Source organism: Notolepis coatsorum (genome assembly GCF_963971535.1).
Source record: "Notolepis coatsorum genome assembly, chromosome: 2".
Lineage (NCBI taxonomy): Eukaryota > Metazoa > Chordata > Actinopteri > Aulopiformes > Paralepididae > Notolepis > Notolepis coatsorum.
This window is the reverse complement of record NC_140166.1, coordinates 71205470-71229406: the sequence shown is the minus strand read 5'-3', so window position 1 is coordinate 71229406 and position 23937 is coordinate 71205470. Positions and strand designations below refer to the sequence as shown.

General features: G+C 45.4%; 1 protein-coding gene across 1 annotated transcript in view; it reads right to left on the bottom strand.

Moving 5' to 3' along the window:
* sbf2 (SET binding factor 2) overlaps positions 1 to 23937 on the bottom strand; it is a 344856-nt gene that overhangs the window by 113207 nt on the left and 207712 nt on the right. Inside the window, exons 17-18 of the mRNA XM_084308216.1 lie at positions 15126 to 15395; positions 10263 to 10552 (exon numbers count right to left, since the gene is read on the bottom strand). Of these exons, the coding sequence (XP_084164342.1) occupies positions 10263 to 10552; positions 15126 to 15395 (560 nt within the window). The remainder of the gene's footprint in view (positions 1 to 10262; positions 10553 to 15125; positions 15396 to 23937) is intronic.

The window sequence follows — 23937 nt, the reverse complement described above, 5'->3', positions numbered from 1 at the left end:
TCTACACACTCTACACACTTACACACTCTACACCAGGGGTCAGCAATTAAGTTTGGCCGAGGGCCACATTTTTTCCAAGCCATTGTATGGGGGGCCGGAAACAAAAACAATGGCTAATTTAATATATTGATAGTGAAAACATTTTAACTCTGTGACAGACCACCTTATAACTAAGACATACATTTGTGGCAGAGGCAGAGAATGGACAAAATAAACAAGCTGCATAGGTGGCATAATAAACTGTAAACGACATACATATTTGCACTGAACATTATACCTTTGTCTTTTTGCCATTTTATTATAAAACCAGAGACAAGCGCCTCTCTCTTATCCGTCTTACGTTAAGTGCAACCAATGCGTCTATCTGACGGCCCTTTCTGTGGAGCGCACTGGACTATTGAGAAACAATAGGAATTTTCTATTGGTTCTCCCAGTCCATGTGACCATTTCTAGCATTTCCATTGGCTATAGTGACATACATAGATATTTCAAGTTTCAAGTTTCTTTAATAGTTGTCATACAGAAGTACAGAATACTTTTATACAAAATGCTTCTTACTGTTACGCTCCAGAGACTGTGCTATACAAGATAAGTATCAAATAACATAGTATAGCATGTAAATTAGAAGTAGAAAATGAGGTCACAGTGTTCAGTATAGACATATGTACAATGTTCGATGCAGAATAGACGTAACTGAGTTACCATATAATATACAATACTATGCAGTGTACTAATATACAATACTATATAGTGCAAAGCAGAAATGGGATGAGGTACAATTTACAGTAAGGTGTACGAGTTGTAGTGCAATCCTTTATCAATAAATATAAAGTGTGGGGAGTGGGTGCTACAGTGTGTTTGTTTAAAGTGAGTGTGTGCTATAAAGTGTGGGGAGTGGGTGCTACAGTGTGTTTGTTTAAAGTGAGTGTGTGCGTGTGGATGTGTGTGCTATGTGCGTTTGATGGTTGTTGTGTAGTGTTCATTGTTCGTTGAGCAGCCTGATGGCCTGGGGATAGAAGCTTCTTCTGAGTCTTTCTGTGCTCGCCTTGAGACTCCGGTATCGCTTGCCTGACCGCAGCAGTTCAAAGAGGCAGTTGTTTGGGTGACTGGAGTCCTTAATGATTCTCTTAGCCTTGCCCCTGCACCGCTTGTTGTAAATGTTCTGGAGGGTGGGGAGCCCCCCTCCAATTGTGCGTTCGGCTGAACGCGTCACTCTTTGTAGTCTGCTTCGGTCTTGTGCAGTGCTATTCCCAAACCAGGAGGTGATGTTGCCAGTCAGGATGCTCTCTATTGTACATGAGTAGAAGTTCTTAAGGATCTTCTGACTGACTTGGAACTTCCTTAGGCGCCTGAGGAAGTAGAGGCGTTGTCGTGCCTTCTTCACAACACTGTCAATGTGTGTGGTCCATGTCAAGTCCTCGGATATGTAGGCTCCGAGGTACTTAAAGCTGTTCACTCTCTCAACCGGTGCCCCGTCGATGCTGAGGGGGCTGTAGTCCTTGACCCCCGACCTCCTGAAGTCCACAATCATCTCCTTTGTTTTGCTGACGTTCAGGGAGAGGCTGTTTTCCTGGCACCATCCCGCTAGGACCTTGACCTCATGCAGGTAGGCCCTCTCGTCGTTTGCAGAGATCAGGGCCACCACCACTGTGTCGTCAGCAAATTTGATGATTGTGTTGCTACTCCGCTGAGCCACACAGTCGTGTGTGTACAGGGAGTAGAGGAGGGGACTCAGAACACATATATATGATATGATATATGATAAATGGATAGATACAGCGGATTAGATGCAGTCCAGAGAAAACAACCAATCTAAATATTTCAAGATTCTATGCTTTACATGCCCGCAATCTCGGATAGATGCACTACATTTTTAGATGACAATCGATTCCGATACAATAAAGCAAGTCTTTATCACAAACGGATCCAAAGATATTTAATGTTTTACAAAACATGTCTAGTGTTTAGGGCTGCAAGATTTTGGGAAATAATCTAATTGCGATTTTTCTGATAGATATTGCGATTGCGATTAAATTTGCGATTAAAATTATTTATTTTTTAAGCAGCCCCACAGAGGTTTATTGTAAAATGCGGCTTGCATCTGGCCTACACTGTGGGTCTGTTCGGGACACCGAGCCTGAAAATGTTTCTTTTTACCTGGGAATCGCTACCGGTACCCAACGGTACCTTTTTTTCTGTACTTTACTCTCCCTCTCTGAAGTCTAAACTTCACAACACACAATCTAAAACCCCTTACCTCCCTCTCCCAAACCGATCTTGTATCTCAATGGGACTTCCTGGTTAAACAAATAAAAGAAAAAGTAAAAAAAAATAATTATAATAAAAGAAATTGCGTTTTTTCTTCTTCTTTTTTTTCGATTTGATAATCGCGATTTCGATAAAAAATCGATTAATCGTGCAGCCCTACTAGTGTTGCACCCGGCTTTAGAGGGTTAAAAGTAAAATAATATTTTTTATTTAGTTAATAAATGTCTCGTACAGTATATACCTAATGTAGCGCATCTTCTTGAAGCGGATTCAGCTTTTTTTGCTCTGATTTGACTTCAGTTTAATTGCATTGTTACTGTTCACATGTGTGGTGCCGTCACAGTCATATATAAGTAAAGATAAAGTTTGAATGACTTACTGAACTGGTGTTTTAATTTCACACCACACTGCTTGTTTGTTATTTCAGCACCAGGCGCTGTCCACCGACTTTTTTCATGTTCAGCAAGCGCTACATTGCACCTCGCTGCCTACCTGTTATTCACTCTCAACATGGATACAACAAAGTATAATAAGCATTCTTTAGGTGGTGGTAGTTTCTCTCTGTTACCCCAGGCCTCTCTCTCTGTTACCCCAGGCCTCTCTCTCTGTTACCCCAGGCCCCCCTTTCTCTGTTACCCCAGGCCCCTCTCTCTGTTACCCCAGGCCCCTCTCTCTGTTACCCCAGGCCCCTCTCTCTGTTACCCCAGGCCCCTCTCTCTGTTACCCCAGGCCCCTCTCTCTGTTACCCCAGGCCCCTCTCACTGTTACCCCAGGCCCCTCTCTCTGTTACCCCAGGCCCCTCTCTCTCTGTTACCCCAGGCCCCTCTCTCTGTTACCCCAGGCCCCTCTCACTGTTACCCCAGGCCCCTCTCTCTGTTACCCCAGGCCCCTCTCTCTGTTACCCCAGGCCCCTCTCTCTGTTACCCCAGGCCCCTCTCACTGTTACCCCAGGCCCCTCTCTCTGTTACCCCAGGCCCCTCTCACTGTTACCCCAGGCCCCTCTCACTGTTACCCCAGGCCCCTCTCTCTGTTACCCCAGGCCCCAGGAAACCCCTTTCCCTTCCACTGTTTGGTTTGGTCGGCGTGGAGACACTCAACAGAACCCGGGGAATTTATTTACTGTTAAAAGACACAGTGGTTATTTTGGACGGGGGGGTTGAACTTCTGCTAATTATTTTTGGGGCAGGTCGATTTGTTCTTCTCATGGGATGCCGTTCACAAATTGTTCTTGTAATTAGTCTGCATTCCTCCCAGCGAACACACCGCCCACAGTTTCAAGGTCCGCTTCACATCAGCGCTGGGTATTGGCAGGAATCCGGCGATATGATACATGTGTCACGATACAGAGATTACTATTCAACATATTGCCTTATACTGCGATAGTAATACACACTGCGATACGTTGCGGAAAAAAAAAGGCAAAACTTGAGGACAGATTTGTATGTAGAAAATACCTCGGTACACATAGAAATTGCATTCGGCAATATGGGAAATACAAATTCTTGCCAACAACGAAAGATCGTTGACAAATGTAGAAGATTAACAAAGTAAATAATCGCTGACACTGGGCATCGCCCGGGGCACCGTTTACATCTTTACCACCAGGCTACGTCTTCGCTCCGCTCCGTTACGTCTCCACTCCGCGAGGCAGGACAGTCGTTCCATTTTCCAACAGTCTATTTTTCCCGGGTGACTGAGAGAATGAGTCTTACCCCTAGTTCACACATCTTGTGGACAGCTGACACACACACACACACACACAAACACAGTCACACAGACAAACAGTCACACACAAACAGTCACACACACACACACACACACAGTCACACACACACACAGTCACACAGTCACACACACACACACACACACACACACACACACACACACACACACACACACACACACACACACACACACACACACACACACACACACACACACACACACACACACACACACACACACACACACACACACACACACACACACACACACACACACACACACACACACACACACACCACCCACGGAGAAGAAAGCAGAGCAACCTCGCGGTGAGCTGGACGAGAGCAAAGTCAATGTTCTCCGCTCAACCACCTCCTATAGTGGGGAACATAAACCCCCCACTTCACTGGAGTGTGTGATACGACATGGTCACAGCCAGCTGGATGCAAGGCGGCCGGATGCGGTGGAAAGGAGGCTAAACCACAGGGTATCCTGTGCTGCACCGCTACAGAAGCCACGTTCGCCCACGCCGTAATCATCACCTTCTCCTTAAGAAAACACAGATACTCCCACGGAGTCCCACTCGGAGGAACCGCAGCAACTTGAGGTTTTCTCCAGATTGTCGTCACCGTTCCAAGTTTGAAATATTTAGCCGCACAGAAATAACACTCGGGATACTTACTCGTCTGAACCAATCTCACAGCTTGATCTTACTCGTCTGAACCAATCACAGCTTGATCTTACTCGTCTGAACCAATCACAGCTTGATCTTACTCGTCTGAACCAATCTCACAGCTTGATCTTACTCGTCTGAACCAATCTCACAGCTTGATCTTACTCGTCTGAACCAATCACAGCTTGATCTTACTCGTCTGAACCGATCACAGCTTGATCTTACTCGTCTGAACCAATCTCACAGCTTGATCTTACTCATCTGAACCAATCTCACAGCTTGATCTTACTCGTCTGAACCGATCACAGCTTGATCTTACTCGTCTGAACCAATCTCACAGCTTGATCTTACTCGTCTGAACCAATCTCACAGCTTGATCTTACTCGTCTGAACCAATCTCACAGCTTGATCTTACTCGTCTGAACCAATCTCACAGCTTGATCTTACTCGTCTGAACCAATCACAGCCCTTTTTTGAATTAAAAGGTTATCCAATGGGAGTTTTCAACCACTACTTGGTGAATATGGCGCTTATAGAGCTCAGTAGGAGAAAAGTGGTCTCTGGTCATCATCAGCACCACCAGGAAGCACACCATGAGCACATGGTGATGTCCCTGCACTATTTGTTTTGTTGGGAGGGGGGGGGGGAACAAGTAAAAAAAGAACGGTCCCCAGGCCAATCCCAGAGAGGGAGGGGAAACCCTGTGTGGAAGCATGAATCGAAATCAAACAAGCCCGTCAATCAGAAGATGGTCGACTCCTTAAAACTTGAGGCAAGAAATCAATCCAGATTATTGAACAACAATAGAAATCGTGTGTCTATTTGAGTGGAAATGTGAATATAAACAAAAGTGAGTTGTTTACAAGAAAAAACTCAGTTGGGTACCTTTAAAAAGGCAGTGGACATTTCTACAGAAGCCGTGTTTACAGGACAGGTACTGTAGCGCGTCTGAAAGGCTTGCAAGCTCCAAAACACGAGGTGGTTTCCCCGTGTGAGCAGGGGGATAAGACTCTCAACGCACCCAATATGAAACCCAGTGTCCGCTGCCGTCAGCCAGCTGAGTTCGCCAGAAATGTCTTGGTGAGCATTCCCAGACCAAATAAATACTGTAGCTATAAACATAAAACGGTGTTTATTAGCCTACATTTGATTCCTGCTATAAAAGGGAGCAAGACGCCTCAGACTCCCCGGTCCTCTGCTCTGCCCTTCCGATTATCACCATCTGACAGGTGCACATCCAAGCCGTTTAACCGTCAGGGGCGTCTCCCTTTAGCAACTAGAGCTGTCCCCGAAGCCTGTTTTTGGGCTTCGAACTTCGTCAGGGTTTTTCTAACAGACGTTCGAACCTTTTTAAAAAAAAATAAAAAATGAATTTCAATTATATATATTTTTTAATACATATCCTCAAACTACATTCTCAATTTGAATAAAGTGATTAATCTGATTAAATTAGTCTTATTTTTTATTAAATCAACTTTCTTTAATGAATATAACTCATCAGTTTTAATACTATAATATTAGTGTAGCCTAATCTTTATCTGCAACTGTGAAGAAAAACCCATTGGTTTAAACAGAATGAATAGACACATACAAAATATATATATTATTATATTATAATATATATATAATTGTAAAATTTGAATGTTGTTTAGAATTCGAATGCCAACGTAACGTAGGGCTCAGCCCTATTAGGAACACAGTGATCATTCGTCACATGCAGTTCCACTTCTACAGCTGTGACTGGTCTCTTAAAATCGCTATCATTTTCTTAATTTCACTTTAAAAGGTAGGATCTGTAATGTTGACCTCTAGTTAAGTTAAGTTATTTCTTTTTTTTTTACCCAGGGTCAGTGCACATTAATGAACATCTTCAGTTTCCACATCAATGTAAATGTGCCAGAATTAGCTAATGAGCTAGTTTTCATCTGTAGTCCCTGCCTACCATGCATGTCTTTAAGTGTATATAACATGCATGTCTTTAAAGTGTATATAACATGCATGTCTTTAAGTGTATATAACATGCATGTCTTTAAGTGTATATAACATGCATGTCTTTAAGTGTATATAACATGCATGTCTTTAAAGTGTATATAACATGCATGTCTTTGCGGTCATCTAGGCAGAAGATCACAACACGGCACTGCACTTTGTTTACAGTTTTAGTGTTTTGTCTGATGCGCTGACTGGAAGTCCGTGGGGGATAGTGGGAGGTTTCTGTTGGGTCACACCTCTGTTGGGTCCACCTCTGTTGGGTCACACCTCAGGCTCTGTTGGGTCACCCCTCTGTTGGGTCACACCTCAGGCTCTGTTGGGTCACACCTCAGGCTCTGTTGGGTCACACCTCTGTTGGGTCACACCTCAGGCTCTGTTGGGTCACACCTCTGTTGGGTCACACCTCAGACTCTGTTGGGTCACTGTTGGGTCACACCTCTGTTGGGTCACACCTCTGTTGGGTCACACCTCTGTTGGGTCACACCTCTGTTGGGTCACACCTGAGGCTCTGTTGGGTCACACCTCAGGCTCTGTTGGGTCAACCTCTGTTGGGTCACACCTCTGTTGGGTCACACCTCTGTTGGGTCACACCTCAGACTCTGTTGGGTCAACCTCTGTTGGGTCACACCTCTGTTGGGTCACACCTCTGTTGGGTCACACCTCAGGCTCTGTTGGGTCACACCTCAGACTCTGTTGGGTCACACATCAGACTCTGTTTGGTCACACCTCTGTTGGGTCACACCTCTGTTGGGTCACACCTCTGTTGGGTCACACCTCTGTTGGGTCACACCTCAGGCTCTGTTGGGTCAACCTCTGTTGGGTCACACCTCTGTTGGGTCACACCTCAGGCTCTGTTGGGTCACACCTCTGTTGGGTCACACCTCTGTTGGGTCACACCTCAGGCTCTGTTGGGTCAACCTCTGTTGGGTCACACCTCTGTTGGGTCACACCTCAGGCTCTGTTGGGTCACACCTCTGTTGGGTCACACCTCTGTTGGGTCACACCTCTGTTGGGTCACACCTCAGGCTCTGTTGGGTCACACCTCTGTTGGGTCACACCTCTGTTGGGTCACACCTCTGTTGGGTAACACCTCTGTTGGGTCACACCTCTGTTGGGTCACACCTCTGTTGGGTCACACCTCTGCCGGGTCACACCTCTGCCGGGTCACACCTCTGTTGGGTCACACCTCTGTTGGGTCACACCTCTGTTGGGTCACACCTCAGGCTCTGTTGGGTCACACCTCTGTTGGGTCACACCTCTGTTGGGTCACACCTCAGGCTCTGTTGGGTCACACCTCAGGCTCTGTTGGGTCACACCTCTGTTGGGTCACACCTCTGCCGGGTCACACCTCTGTTGGGTCACACCTCTGTTGGGTCACACCTCTGTTGGGTCACACCTCAGGCTCTGTTGGGTCACACCTCAGGCTCTGTTGGGTCACACCTGAGGCTCTGTTGGGTCACACCTGAGGCTCGCTGAACTCCAACCCACACGTCAGACCAAGACATGAAGGTAAAACAAAGAGCAATACCAAGCGGGGCTCTTTCAGCTAGAGGTCGCTGTTTGATAGCATTGCGGATTCTAACTTTAAAAGAAAGTAAACATTTTTAAATCTCTGCGAAATCAAACACGCAAACTGCAAATGTCAAGCAAAGATGGTAGACTCCTTAAAACTTCACCAAAACCGAAAGTGAAACTGAACACGGACGGCGTATAAACATTGCGAGAGCAAATAAAAGCGGTGAAAATGGACTTTGCAGAGGTCATATGAGGTAAAAAGGTGCTTCAGCTTGTGTCTATTTGGGTGGGAATGTGAGTATAAATAAGTGAGTTGAAACAGGCGGTCAGGTGGCGTAGCGGAGATTGCGTTCGTCACCAACGCCGGAGACGCTGGATTCGCCTGTTCGAATCCAGCTCACAGCTCCGGCGTTGTCACCAGCTTGGCTGGCCGTTCACACTAATACAATTGGCAGTATTAGAGGGTGGGAGAAGCTGGCGGGGTGGGTACGGGTCGTTGTAAACAGCGACTCCTACAGTTCGGTCGGGGCGCCTGCTCAGCGCAGATAGGATCTAAGGGGGGTAGTGTGATCCTTCCACACGCTACGCCCTCTCAGTGAGAGTCCGCGCTGCCAGGTGAAAAGAAGCGGTTGATTGGCTAGACGTGTGTCGGAGGAAGCACGTGATAGCCTCCACTCTCCCAGACCGACTGTGGGGGGTAAGTGCGCAGCGACCAGGAAGGGGATTGGGAATTGGCATAACGACTAACATTGGGATGGGAGAAAAATCTGAGGAAAAAGGAGGGGGAAAAAGATCAATACAAAAAAAAAGTGAGTTGAAACTCTAAAGAAGCTGTGATACAGGACAGGTAGCGCATCTGAAACGCTCGCCAGGTGGTTTCTATGCGAGTGGGAGAGGAGACTTTTAATGCACCCAATTGACCTACCTCAAACCCGCCCTCTTTTCGCCATCCTCCAATCACAACTGTCGCTTCCCTCGGACAAACGAAGACACAAGGTAGGTCGATATGAAACCCAGTTGTGTCAGAACGCAGCCAGCTGAGGTTGCCAAAAATGTCTTGGTGAGCATTCCCAAATAAATACTGCAGCTATAAACATAAAACCTTGTTGTGCTAGGCTCAGTCTTGTTGTAAGACAAGGGGGGGGGGGGGGGTACATCATGCTTAGATATCCAGCAACAGCAGTTACAAATTGCTGATGGACGCACACACACACACACAACTCTGACGCCAGCGAAAGCGTGGACCTCTGTTTTTGGGATTCAAACTTCGTTGTTTTTATAAAAAAGTATTTAATTTACATTTAACATATTATTATAATTTTTCTTTTTTTTATAAATATCCCCAAACTAAATTTAAAAAAATTAAATGAGTAGTTTTTTATATTTCTTTTATTAAATCAACTTTCTTTAATGAATATATTTTAATACTATAATATTAGTGTAGCCTAATCTTTATCTGCAACTGTGAAGAAAAACCCCATTGGTTTAAATAGAATGAATAGACACATAAAAAATATATATATAAATTTTTTATTTTTTTTTGAATGTTGATTTACAATTTGAATGCCAACGTAACGAACGAAGGTCCAAACTAGTGCTGTCAGGCGATTAAAAAAAGTAATCTAATTAATTACAGGATTTGTAATTAATTAATCTAATTAATCGCATTTTAATCGCATAACCATTTTAGGCCTAATATTCTATATTCTATAATCATATTTCAAATGGCATGTGTCCGGATGGCAGAAGTCAGTACTGTATCTACAAAACCTTCTGTTTAATCATCTTCCCTTTATTCATTTGCTTAGATTTTCAGGTCTGGTAAATTTTAGCATTGTGTTATTCACAGTCCATAGAATCAGATACCAAGAACATGCAAATGGACCATATTAAAAGAAAGTCTGTAAATGTGTATTCTACGTTCTTATGGAATGAATGAGATAAAATAAAAAATAAAAATAAAAAATGTATTGTTAATTTTGAGTTAATTTTCATAACGCAATAATTTGCTTTGTAATTAATTCATCTAATTAACGCGATAAACTGACAGCCCTAGTCCGAACGTCAGAATGTCTGGGCTCAGCCCTACCTGTTGGTGACGATGCTGTTGCTGCCGCTCTCCCAGTCGGCCACCGGGGCGCTGCGCAGCAGCTTGTTCCTGCTGGTGTCCAGGGGGACCAGCAGGTAGACCATGAGGCTGGCGTAGTGGATGGCCTGGCTGAACACCGTGCTCTCCTCGTTCTTCACCAGCTCCTGCTGCTTCTCCTTGCTCAGGCCGGGCCACACCCGCAGCTGCTCCGCCGCCAGGTCCATGGCCGTCCGCTCCGGCTCGCCGCCTCCTCCTCCTCCCGCTGCTGCCGGGGGCACGGGGGCCTGGTCCTGGGACACGGACAGAAAGAGGACGTCGTGTATAATGGCTGCTTTTTTATATAGCGCTTTTATCCAAAGCGCTTTACAATTTGTTCCTCACATTTTACCCTTTCACTCACACATTCACACACCGACGGCAGAGGCGACCATGCAAGGTGCCAACCTGCTCATCGGGAGCAATTAGGGGTTAAGTGTCTTGCTCAAGGACACTTCGACACGCTGCCCGGGAGGAGCGGGAATCGAACCGGGAATGAGTAGTTTTTTATATTTCTTTTATTAAATCAACTTTCTTTAATGAATATATTTTAATACTATAATATTAGTGTAGCCTAATCTTTATCTGCAACTGTGAAGAAAAACCCCATTGGTTTAAACAGAATGAATAGACACATAAAAAATATATATATAAACAAGGACACTTCCACACGCTGCCCGGGAGGAGCGGGAATCGAACCGGGAACCTCCGGATTGCCAGACGACTGCTCTACCTCCTGAGCCACTGTCGCCCCCTGTGTATATGTGAGCTTACCTTGAATATGTACATTTGTGTTTTTTTTTTTTTTTTTTTTTGTAAGTCCACACAAGTGTGTTTTCGATTTATCTGTAAACAAGACCGAAAAATAAACTTCATTCATTCATATCACTCTCTGCCCTCAGATTCATCACTAATGCATCACATGCATTTCACAGGGTTCCCACAGACATTGCAAAATGAAATTCAAGGACTTTTATGTACTTTTCCAAGCACTGTTTTCCATTTTCAAGGATGTCACTCGAAGGATACAATTCACTTTTAAATGCTGTTTTTTTTAAGCATCTTCTTGGCCTGCTTTGCCAGCTAGAGCAAACTAGAGCATCACACACGAAGAAATGAGGAAAAGGCGCTGTAGCGCGCGAGACAGCGACTCGTCAGATTTTAGTAAAACAGAACAAAAGATTTCTTGATTCAGAACAATTTGATCATGGATGAACAAAACATTCAATGCGAATGGTTGATTTGAATTTCAATTACTTTTTAAGCACCTTGTAAAATAATTGGCTGTTTTCAAGGAATTCCGGGCCTTGACTTTTTTTTGTAAAAAATCAAGCACTTTAAGGACCTTGTGCGAACCCTGATTTCACCAGAGGGGCAAGTAGAGGGTTGATTAGTCTACCCGTGCAAAATTCAAAAGCATGAAAAGAACTAATATATAGGGCACGGAACTGTCTTCCAAGTGACATAAGCTAAATACAAGGTATAGCTAGCTTTAAGAATAAGTTGAGATCTCACTTAAAAGAGAGCAAATTAATATGAAAGTGATAATGTAGAGCCATGTGACATTTTTGTTACCTTGATGTGTTTTGTTTTTTTTATCTACTTTTTCTCCCCATTTTCTATTTTTCTCCCATCCCAATTTCGTATGATCCAATTCTTCCCTCCCCTGTCTCGAACGTTGCTAGACCATGCCTCCCACTGGTCGGCTGCAATGTGGACGAAGCCTTGCATCACGTGTCCCCTCCGGTACTCGAGGAGGCAGCCGTCGCATCTTTTCACCTGTACAGCGCGATCTCTCAGTGGCGAGGAGTAACGCGTGGGAGGCTCACGATACTTCCTGATTCTGCTGTACAGGCGCACCAACCGACCTGTAGGAGTCGCTGTCCACAACGTCCGATCCCCACCCACCGGCTTTCCCACCCCCTAATACTGCCAATTGTATTAGTATGCACGACCAGCCAAGCCGGAAGCAACGCAGAGAGCTGGGCTCGAACCCAGCATATCCTGCGTTAGTGGCGAGCGCCTTGCCCACTGCGCCCCCTGTGTATATGTGAGCTTACCTTGAATATGTACATTTGTGTGTTTTAATTTTTTTTTGTAAGTCCACACAAGTGTGTTTTCGATTTATCTGTAAACAAGACCGAAAAATAAACTTCATTCATTCATATCACTCTCTGCCTCATATCACTCTCTGCCCTCAGATTCATCACTAATGCATCACATGCATTTCACAGGGTTCCCACAGACATTGCAAAATGAAATTCAAGGACTTTTATGTACTTTTCCAAGCACTGTTTTTCATTTTCAAGGATGTCACTCGAAGGATACAATTCACTTTTAAATGCTGTTATTTTTTAAGCGTATTCTTGGCCTGCTTTGCCAGCTAGAGCAAACTAGAGCATCACACGCGAAGAAATGAGAAAAAGCCGTTGTAGCGCGCGAGACAGCGACTCGTCAGATTTGAGTAAAACAGAACAAGAAAAAAGATTTCTTGATTCAGAACAATTTGATCATGGATGAACAAAACATTCAATGCGAATGGTTGATTTGAATTTCAAGGACTTTTTAAGCACCTTGTAAAATAATTGGCTGTTTTCAAGGAATTCCGGGCCTTGACTTTTTTTTGTAAAAAAATCAAGCACTTTAAGCACTTTAAGGACCTTGTGCGAACCCTGATTTCACCAGAGGGGCAAGTAGAGGGTTGATTAGTCTACCCGTGCAAAATTCAAAAGCATGAAAAGAACTAATATATAGGGCACGGAACTGTCTTCCAAGTGACATAAGCGAAATACAAGGTATAGCTAGCTTTAAGAATAAGTTGAGATCTCACTTACAAGAGACTCAATTAATATGAAAGTGATAATGTAGAGCCATGTGACATTTTTGTTACCTTGATATGTTCTTTTTTTTGTATCTACTTTTTCTCCCCATTTTCAATTTTTCTCCCATCCCAATTTCGTATTATCCAATTCTCCCCTCCCCTGTCTCGAACGTTGCTAGACCATGCCTCCCACTGGTCGGCTGTAGTGAGGACCAAGCCTTGCATCACGTGTCCCCTCCGGGACACGAGGAGGCAGCCGTTGCATCTTTTCACCTGTACAGCGCAATCTCTCAGTGGCGAGGAGTAACACGTGGGAGGCTCACGCTGCCCCCGATACTTCCTGATTCTGCTGTACAGGCGCACCAACCGACCTGTAGGAGTCGCTGTCCACAACGTCCGATCCGCACCCACCGGCTTTCCCACCCCCTAATACTGCCAATTGTATTAGTATGAACGAACCCAATTAGTTAGCTCGAACCCAGCATCTCCTGTGTTAGTGGCGAGCGCCTTGCCCACTGCGCCACTTAGCCGCTCTACCTTGATGTGTTCTGTTATCGTTTGTGATCGTGTTTCTTTGCTCTGTGTGACGATGTTTTAATTTTGTCATGTTGTAAAGTTGTTTATCGGACCCCAGGAACTAGCTGGCGTCTTTGCGTTAGCTAATGGGGATCCTTGTCAATAAAGGGGCAGGACCAGATACGTTTTGCTTCATTCTGTCCCTTTTCGAACAAAACCATTGTCTGGAGCTATGCTGATTATTGTATTTTATTTGTATATTATTATTATAATTATAATTTTTGTATAAATAATGTTTGTTTTATGGTTGAAATGTTAGAGATAAATAAAGATCAAATCAAATCAAATCAGTGTCCTTGATGAGAAGGTTAGTTGGTCCTCGCTGATGGAGGCGCAACAAACACTGGTATTTGTTAATTTTTAAGGCCCTTATTGGTAAGCTACCTCCTTATACTACATCATTATTGGTAAGCTACCTCCTTATACTACATCATTATTGGTAAGCTACCTCCTTAGGGCGCGGATCCACCTGCCTCATATTTATGACCGCACGCGTCTTTTTTCAATGTATTCCAATGGGGAGGGAGCGTATGCGGCCGCTTGCGGCCGCCTATAGGAAATGCGCTGCAGTCGGCTTTTTTTCCCCAGCGCCTTTCAGCTTTTTATGCGGCCGCACACAGCCTAGAGAGTTGAAACTTTCTGAACTTTCCAGAGCGGTGCGCCGAGCGCATATTCAGACAACCAATCACAGTCAGTCATATCTACCACTCTGCTTGTAACCTGACACTGGAGCTGCCTGCATGTCTACCCGCAAGAGACAGGAGCAGTATGAGGGCACAAATACACTAATAACTACACGAATACACTAATAAAAAGCAAAGGGCGAACTGTGGTGTCAGGTAATGACTATATATATATAATTAATATACAATAAAGTGTATTAAAATATGCTATATGTGCAAAACCGCGGCAGTAAAATACGATGGCTGTCGCTAGATTTCTTTCTCTCTGTCATCTCGCTACAAGATGCGCTTCATCCCAAAACTACCGGCGCACTGCCAGCGTTTTTCAGCTGGAAATATGAGGCAGGTGGACGCGGGCCCTTATACTACATTATTATTGGTAAGCTACCTCCTTATACTACATCATTATTGGTAAGCTACCTCCTTATACTACATTATTATTGGTAAGCTACCTCCTTGTACTACATCATTATTGGAATGGAATTTTGGAGCCTATGGAACCCGTTCTAGTGACTGGCTGGTCCCTCTAGTTTCCTCTGAACAGGGTAAATCTGCCTTTCGCTGTGATGCCTCTAGCTCATGGAATAAACGCCAACAGTCCTTAACCTCTTAATGTGCAACAGCCCGGCCCCGGGCCCTCTTGAGGACGATTTGACGCGATGACCCTTCCTTCTTTTATAGTTTCCCTGGCGTAACAACAATATGAGATGAGCAGGCCTCTAGTCGCCGTTTCCCTTCCCAGTTTACCTTTAGTCTGGCCGTGATCCCCAGTTTCTCTTCAGGGGAGGTGAGGTAGAGGGATCGGATCTGGTTTTGGACCTCGCTGTAGAACGTGGCCTCCCAGAACTGCTGGTTGGTCCAGATGGGATGGTCCTGGATACAGGTGTATGCGAACTGATTCACTCCGGCAATCAGCTTCTGCAAGAACATAATGAGAGTTTTCACAGTGAGAGGATGTGGAGGAGTAGAGGTTCCAAACAACAATAGATAAGGGTTCGTTAAAAGCCAGAGGCAGATCTGCTGAGTACCTCTTATTGAGGGTTTGAGTTATGAGTTATTTCAGGGTCTCCCAGTTCCTAAAAAGTAACCGGGCTACAATGTGCGGTCAAAGTGCCCGTCAATACAACCCTGGCGCAAACAGGAAAATAACAGAAATCTGCCAAAGGTCTCTAGTAAAATCAATCATCTTCACGGGCAGTAAGTTGTTTAACACATGATTCTCAGACCAACTCTGTCTCTGTCTTGGTATTTGACACGGCTTCGGGGTTAAAGCGTGCGGAGGCACCCGCTGTTTGTCCGAACGGCTCCTGAACGCAACGCGCGCCGTTCAGAGATGTACCGTAAAACTACCCCAACTGTAAGATACAGTACATTATACACTGTAAGCTACAGTACATTAGACACTAAGATACAGTACATTAGACACTAAGATACAGTACATTAAACACTAAGATACAGTACATTAAACACTGTAAGATACAGTACATTACACACTAAGATACAGTACATTATACACTAAGATACAGTTATACACTAAGATACAGTACATTAAATACTAAGATACAGTACATTAAACACTAAGGCCTAAAAAAAATAATGGTTTGTTTCCGGTTGCCGACCGACCCTGCCGATTTAGGTGCGACCCAATATATTTAATGAGTTTAAAAAAAGAATTATAAAAAAAAATCCAAATCTTGAATAACGTTTCATAGAAATCTTAGTCAAACCTTTAGTATTATGGATATTAAACATGCTGGCAGAGTACATGCATCCATGTTGTTGTGAACATTTTAATTAAATAAAGAAATTCATAGTCGCCGTGGGAAAGAATAAAATAAAAAAATTAAATTAATTCCCTACCTACCCATGGCCTTAACTGACAACCAACAGGAAACAAACAATATTTTTTGTTATGCCTAAGATACAGTACATTAAACACTAAGATACAGTACATTAAACACTAAGATACAGTATATTAAACACTAAGATACAGTACATTAGACACTGTAAGATACAGTATATTAAACACTGTAAGATACAGTACAGTAACACTAAGATACAGTATATTAAATACTGTAAGATACAGTACATTAGACACTAAGATACAGTACATTAGACACTGTAAGATACAGTACATTAAACACTAAGATACAGTACATTAAACACTAAGATACAGTACATTAACCACTGTAAAATGCAGTACATTAGACACAAACTCAATGAAAAATTGGTTGGAGGATGACAAATATGAACTGAAACCATCCAGTGATTTGTGTGGGACATGCTGTGAACTTTAAAACTTGGGACAATGGGTATGAAAGTATTATTTCTATTTCTAATATTACCCCTTTTCCTGGTTGTACCACCCCTTTTTTTTCTCTGACAAGTTAAATGGGGCGCAATGTGATGTTTGTTTATCCAGGAAACCTCCCAATTCCGCAAAACTCATTTATTTTTCATTTCAGCTGTCATGCTTTCAGAGATTTTTGCTTACTTGTAAGATGACCTAGGAAGCCGTCGTTCTTCTGAACAGAACACTCCACGATTTGACAGAATTGTGATTGACCAAACAGCTGTTCGCATTAAAATCACATCAAACTATTTATAAATGCTTTAGAAATGTTGAAATGTTTTAGTACCAGTCCGTCCCTGACTCTTCACCTAAAGGGGAACTAACGCCCCAATTTCAGAATTCATACACGTTATTCCTCTGGTCTGAAACATCATACAAATATTCGTGAAAATGACACACGCCTGACATATCGTCACGTACGTAACTCGAGAACCGAGGCATGGAATTGGTCGAGTGAGGTGGCGATCGTAAGGCTGGTAAAGCTGGTAGACGCTCGCAAAGGGCCGCGACATACGTGCAAGTGCGAAACGGGACGTATACTGTACGACCCAGTGCGCGTAAAGAGGCACAGCGCTAAGACTGGCACAGTGCTAACACAGTGTGGAGAGAGGTCTGGCTATGAGAGACTGGCACAGCGCTAACACAGTGTGGAGAGGGGTCTGGCTATGAGAGACTGGCACAGTGCTAACACAGTGTGGAGAGAGGTCTGGCTATGAGAGACTGGCACAGTGCTAACACAGTGTGGAGAGAGGTCTGGCTATGAGAGACTGGCACAGCGCTAACACAGTGTGGAGAGAGGTCTGGCTATGAGAGACTGGCACAGCGCTAACACAGTGTGGAGAGAGGTCTGGCTATGAGAGACTGGCACAGTGCTAACACAGTGTGGAGAGAGGTCTGGTTGTGAGAGACTGGCACAGCGCTAACACAGTGTGGAGAGTGGTCTGGTTGTGAGAGACTGGCACAGCGCTAACACAGTGTGGAGAGAGGTCTGGCTATGAGAGACTGGCACAGTGCTAACACAGTGTGGAGAGAGGTCTGGCTATGAGAGACTGGCACAGTGCTAACACAGTGTGGAGAGAGGTCTGGCTATGAGAGACTGGCACAGCGCTAACACAGTGTGGAGAGAGGTCTGGCTATGAGAGACTGGCACAGTGCTAACACAGTGTGGAGAGAGGTCTGGCTATGAGAGACTGGCACAGTGCTAACACAGTGTGGAGAGAGGTCTGGCTATGAGAGACTGGCACAGTGCTAACACAGATTTAAATGCAATGTGTTGCATACGAGAGCTGTAAACGCTGTTGCTGGCCAACGCTGTATTAGCTATCCAACCAGGGAGAGAACTAAACTACTAAATAAACTGTTCCGACTCCGGCTGGAGCTGAAAGAAGAGCTGACGCACCCATGACATGTGTTCCAGGTAACGTCAACATCGATCACGTTACGAAGCCAAGAGCGAGACAGTATGACGCACACCTCTCCCTCTTGGCTTCACCTCTACGGAGGTTGGCGCGATTGTGCCTTCAAAATAAAAGCGCAAGTAAGATTTTTTATCAGTTATCTTACTATGAGACCCAATAAATGTACATCAGAACTCTATGGAACCACAAGTTTAATGTTCAAATGAAAAGAGTAGATCAGTAGAAAAAAATACAAAATATATGGTGATATATATATATATATATATATATATATATATAATTCTAAATGCTATTATATATTTATTCTATTTATTTATTTATTTATTTATGTTTCCAATTACCAAGGGGGGCCTGCGAGTTTGGGAACCAGTGCATCAGACACTGTAACACACAGTGCATTAGACACTGTAACACACAGTACATTAGACACTGGGACAACATTAGACACTGTAACACACAGTACATTAGACACTGGGACAACATTAGACACTGTAACACACAGTATATTAGACACTGGGACAACATTAGACACTGTAACACACAGTACATTAGACACTGGGACAACATTAGACACTGTAACACACAGTACATTAGACACTGGGACAACATTAGACACTGTAACACACAGTACATTAGACACTGGGACAACATTAGACACTGTAACACACAGTGCATTAGACACTGGGACAACATTAGACACTGTAACACACAGTGCATTAGACACTGGGACAACATTAGACACTGTAACACACAGTGCATTAGACACTGGGACAACATTAGACACTGTAACACACAGTGCATTAGACACTGGGACAACATTAGACACTGTAACACACAGTACATTAGACACTGGGACAACATTAGACACTGTAACACACAGTACATTAGACACTGGGACAACATTAGACACTGTAACACACAGTGCATTAGACACTGGGACAACATTAGACACTGTAACACACAGTGCATTAGACACTGGGACAACATTAGACACTGTAACACACAGTGCATTAGACACCGTGACACACAATAGACACTGGGACAGGAGGACCTGATAGTGACACATGGCGCTCTGAGCCTTCCGTGGTCGTCGTATTCATCTCAAGGAGGAACTAGAAGGATCGGTGAATGAAGCACTGGCTCTTCCCAGGTCCTACAGTCAAGTATAAATCCAGAGGCTGTCCTGGTGGCTGCCTGCCACGCACTTCATCCTCTCTCCCTTTCTGTCCCCCACGTCTGCTTACTATCTATATATCCATCTATATATCTTAATATATATCTATCTATCTATCCATCCATCTATCCATCTATCCATCTATCCATCTATCTTAATATATATATCTTAATATACATATATCTATCTATATATATATCTTAATATACAGTAGATGTACTGCACTGCCAGAGCAGAGCCTTATAAGTCCATAAATATGTTTGTCTGTTGTTTGTCTCACTCTCCCTCAGTGTAAAGCGACTTCTAGAGAAGCGCACTATATAAATCACATTTATTATCATCATAATTGTTATTATAGCGCCATATATCATCCGGGGGAATTAAGGAGGCCGACACTGATGGGAGCTCGGTTGCGTCATCCGTCTTCCCTGCGACAGGGGAAAGAGGGATGCTTACATTAGCCGGGGCTATCAGCGCAGGAACGCTATGTACAGTACTGCACCAAACACCAACACTCACTCACTCACTCACTCACAGCCATGTGGGAGTCTGGCCAGAGAATAATCCCCGGGTGAAACAACAAGGCAAAATCTAACCGCGGCCGCAAGTGCTTTTGAGGAGAGGGATAGGGATAGTGTGGCTAAAGGCTGGCACTGGTTCTAGCTAACAGACCGTCAAGATTACCAGAGTGGATTACAGAGTCTAGACTGGTACAGAGAGAGAGAGAGAGGTCAACCTTTCAACAACTGGAGATGAATGCAAATGTGGTCCTGAAGTTAAAGGGGAAACTCCAACATTTTGGGAAATTAGCTTATTTGCCATCTACCCTGGAGTTAGACAAGAAGATACATGCCTTTTTTCTTCTCTGTTCATGCAGTAGGAGTAGGAAGACGCGCACCGTTAGCCTAGCTTAGCATCAGTCACTGGAAGTAGGTTCCTCCATTAGCTTAGTTCCCAACGTCTTCCTGCTCCTACTGCATGCACAGAGAAGAAAAAGGTATGTACATATCTTCTTGTCTAACTCCAGGGTAGATGGCAAATAAGCTAATTTCCCAAAATGTTGGAGTTTTCCTTTAACACTTTCTATGCCACTCACGGCTTATCTCGGGTTTACAATAGTTACGTTGAAAGCCACTCACGAGATTTCTCGGAATTTTATTTTTATTTATTTTTTAGCGATCTGAAATCATATTGCATCACGCGAGCCTACCCTAGCCTACCCAAAGGCCGCCGGCGATCAGATGTGAAAAAAGCGCCCCCTATCGTCTCCCAGATGACATCAGGGATTTTGGAATGGACTCAATGAAAATGGATGGGGGGAAAAAAATATTCCAGTCCACATTTTCCAGTCCACTGATGCAGCCGGGGTTACCAGAGTTCATTCTGGAGACTCTGAGCCGCGGCAAGCATGAGTTCTACTGTACACACGTTAGATCTATACACTTATCGATTTTTTTGAATGGTGATCAGGAATTGGAATATACCAGTTGGATACCATCTGATGTCAGGTAAGGAATCTATGTTATCAGTGTTAGGATAATCAGACTCGTTTTGATGAAGATATAAGCTTTTTTCTGATATGTGCTCCAGCGGTTTCACTGTAAAATCCATGAGGAAATGAAAACGGCTATTATATGTGCGTGCGTGTACGTATACTATTGATCATCTAGTGTTTATTTGAAAACGATTCATAAATAGGCCGACAAATATCAACGTTCTGGAATATTACAGTAAAAGGCGATTATCACAGAATGGGCTGTTTTTTACCTCAAAACGGGTGCTTTTCAAAATGCTCTCAAACGGAAATGAAGCGATAAAAACCAATCTGCCTTGACAGCACTGACTGGAAAACGATTCTTTGATAAGCGACGGGCAGATTAGACACATAGCCATAATTTAAAACATAGATTAGGCGATATTAATGTTAACATTGGCGCCGATGGTGGCATTCAAGCACTAAGTCGTGCGCCCCCTGGTGGCACTGAAAGTGTTAAGATAAGTTAAATGAGATCAGTAGTGGTATTGGATAGGCGGCTCCGTTATGCCTTACGTGTTACGGAACAGATAGCGTGTGCGTGGGGTGGGGGGTTAGGGGGTATGTGTGCGAGACACAGCAGCCTGGCTGATCCTGTTGTCTGCCTCGTCAGATGTGTGCGGGTCAAGTTGACCGCAGTCTTCTCTCTCATAATACAGCCAGCCTGGGCCTCAAGGGCTCTGCACCAACCAGAACACAGTCCCACGGGAAGACAGATGGAGGAATGCGAGGAAAGTGGGTGAGGGAGGAAGGGGAGGTTGGGGTTATGGGGGGGGGGGGGGGGGGGGGGGGGGGGGTTGGTCTCTGAGAAAGGAGGGAAGGAAGAGAGGGAAGATGGGAGGAGGAGAAGGAGGGAAGGAAGAGAGGGAAGATGGGAGGATGAGGAGGGGGAGGGAAGGAAGAGAGGGAAAATGGGAGGATGAGGAGGGGGAGGGAAGGAAGAGAGGGAAGATGGGAGGATGAGGAGAAGGAGGGAAGGAAGAGAGGGAAGATGGGAGGATGAGGAGGGAAGAAAGAGAGGGAAGATGGGAGGATGAGGGGAAGGAAGAGAGGGAAGATGGGAGGATGAGGGAAGGAGGGAAGATGGGAGGATGAGGAGGAGGAGGGAAGATGGGAGAGAAGAAAGAGAGGGAAGATGGGAGGATGAGGGGAAGGAAGAGAGGGAAGATGGGAGGATGAGGAGGGGGAGGGAAGGAAGAGAGGGAAGATGGGAGGAGAGGAGGGGGAGGGAAGATGGGAGGATGAGGAGGGAAGAAAGAGAGGGAAGATGGGAGGATGAGGGGAAGGAAAGAGAGGGAAGATGGGAGGATGAGGAGGGGGAGGGAAGGAAGAGAGGGAAGATGGGAGGATGAGGAGGAGGATGATGGGAAGGAGAGAGGGAAGATGGGAGGATGGAGGAGGGAAGATGGGAGGATGAGGAGGAGGAGAGAAGATGGGAGGGGGGGGGGGGGGGGGGGGGTTGGTCCTGAGAAAGGAGGGAAGGAAGAGAGGGAAGATGGGAGGAGGAGAAGGAGGAAGAGAGAGGGAAGATGGGAGGATGAGGAGGGGAGGGAAGGGAAGAGAGGGAAATGGGAGGATGAGGAGGGGGAGGGAAGGAAGAGAGGGAAGATGGGAGGATGAGGAGAAGGAGGGAAGGAAGAGAGGGAAGATGGAGGAGTGAGGAGGAAGGAAAGAGAGGGGAAGATGGGAGGATGAGGGGAAGGAAGAGAGGGAAGATGGGAGGATGAGGGAAGGAGGGAAGATGGAGGATGAGGAGGAGGAGGGAAGATGGGAGAGAGAAAGAGAGGGAAGATGGGAGGATGAGGGGAAGGAAGAGAGGGAAGATGGGAGGATGAGGAGGGGGGAGGAAGAGAGGAAGATGGGAGGATGAGGAGGGGGAGGAAGATGGGAGGATGAGGGAGGGAAGAAAGAGAGGGAAGATGGGAGGATGAGGGAAGGAAGAGAGGGAAGATGGGAGGATGAGGAGGGGAGGAAGGAAGAGAGGAAGATGGGAGGATGAGGAGGAGGATGATGGGAAGGAAGAGAGGGAAGATGGGAGGATGAGGAGGAGGGAAGATGGGAGGATGAGGAGGAGGAGAAGATGGGAGGAGAGGAGGAGGAGGGAAGATGGGAGGATGAGGAGGAGGAGGGAAGATGGGAGGATGAGGAGGACGGAGGGAAGGAAGAGAGGTAAGATGGGAGGATGAGGAGAGGAAGGGAAGGAAGGAAGGAGGGAAGATGGGAGGATGAGGAGGGAAGGAAGAGAGGGAAGATGGGAGGATGAGGAGGAGGAGGGAAGATGGGAGGATGAGGATGAGGGGGGCCCCTATCAGAGACCCCATGGACGCACGACTCGCCCGGTGCAGAGGAGGAATGCGGGCCGAGGGAGAAAACACAGGCAGTGAAAACAAAAGGGACAGATGGAGAGTGAGAGTCTCGTACAGGTCAAAGAACTGAGGCTGATATAGAGCGAGAGCCCCTCTGGGTTAGGGTTAGAGCCCCTCTGGGTTAGGGTTAGAGCCCCTCTGGGTTAGGGTTAGAGCCCCTCTGGGTTAGGGTTAGAGCCCCTCGGCCGCGAGCAGGACTCTGGAGAGCCTCTGCCTCAAGGCCTGTCGGTAAACAAGCCGGTGCCACGCATGCCATCTGTTTCTTCGGTTGAGAGCAAAGGGATAGAGATAGAGAGAGGGGAGAGAGAGAGAGAGAGAGGGAGGGGGGGGAGAGAGAGAGAGAGAGAGAGAGGAGAGAGAGAGAGAGAGAGAGAGAGAGAGAGAGAGAGAGAGAGAGAGAGAGAGAGAGAGAGAGAGGGAGAGGCAGAGGCAGAGAGAGAAAGAGAGAGATGGAGGGGGGGGAGAGAGAGAGAGAGAGATGGAGAGGCAGAGAGAGAAAGAGAGAGGGGAGGGGAGAGGCAGAGAGAGAGAGAGATAGAGGGAGGGAGAGAGAGAGAGAGGAGAGAGAGAGAGAAGAGAGAGAGAGAGAGAGGAGAGAGAGAGAGAGAGAGAGAGGAGAGAGAGAGAGAGAGAGAGAGAGAGGGAGAGAGAGAGGGAGAGGGAGGGAGAGGAGAGGGGAGGAGAGAGAGAGAGGGAGAGGGAGAGGGGAGAGGA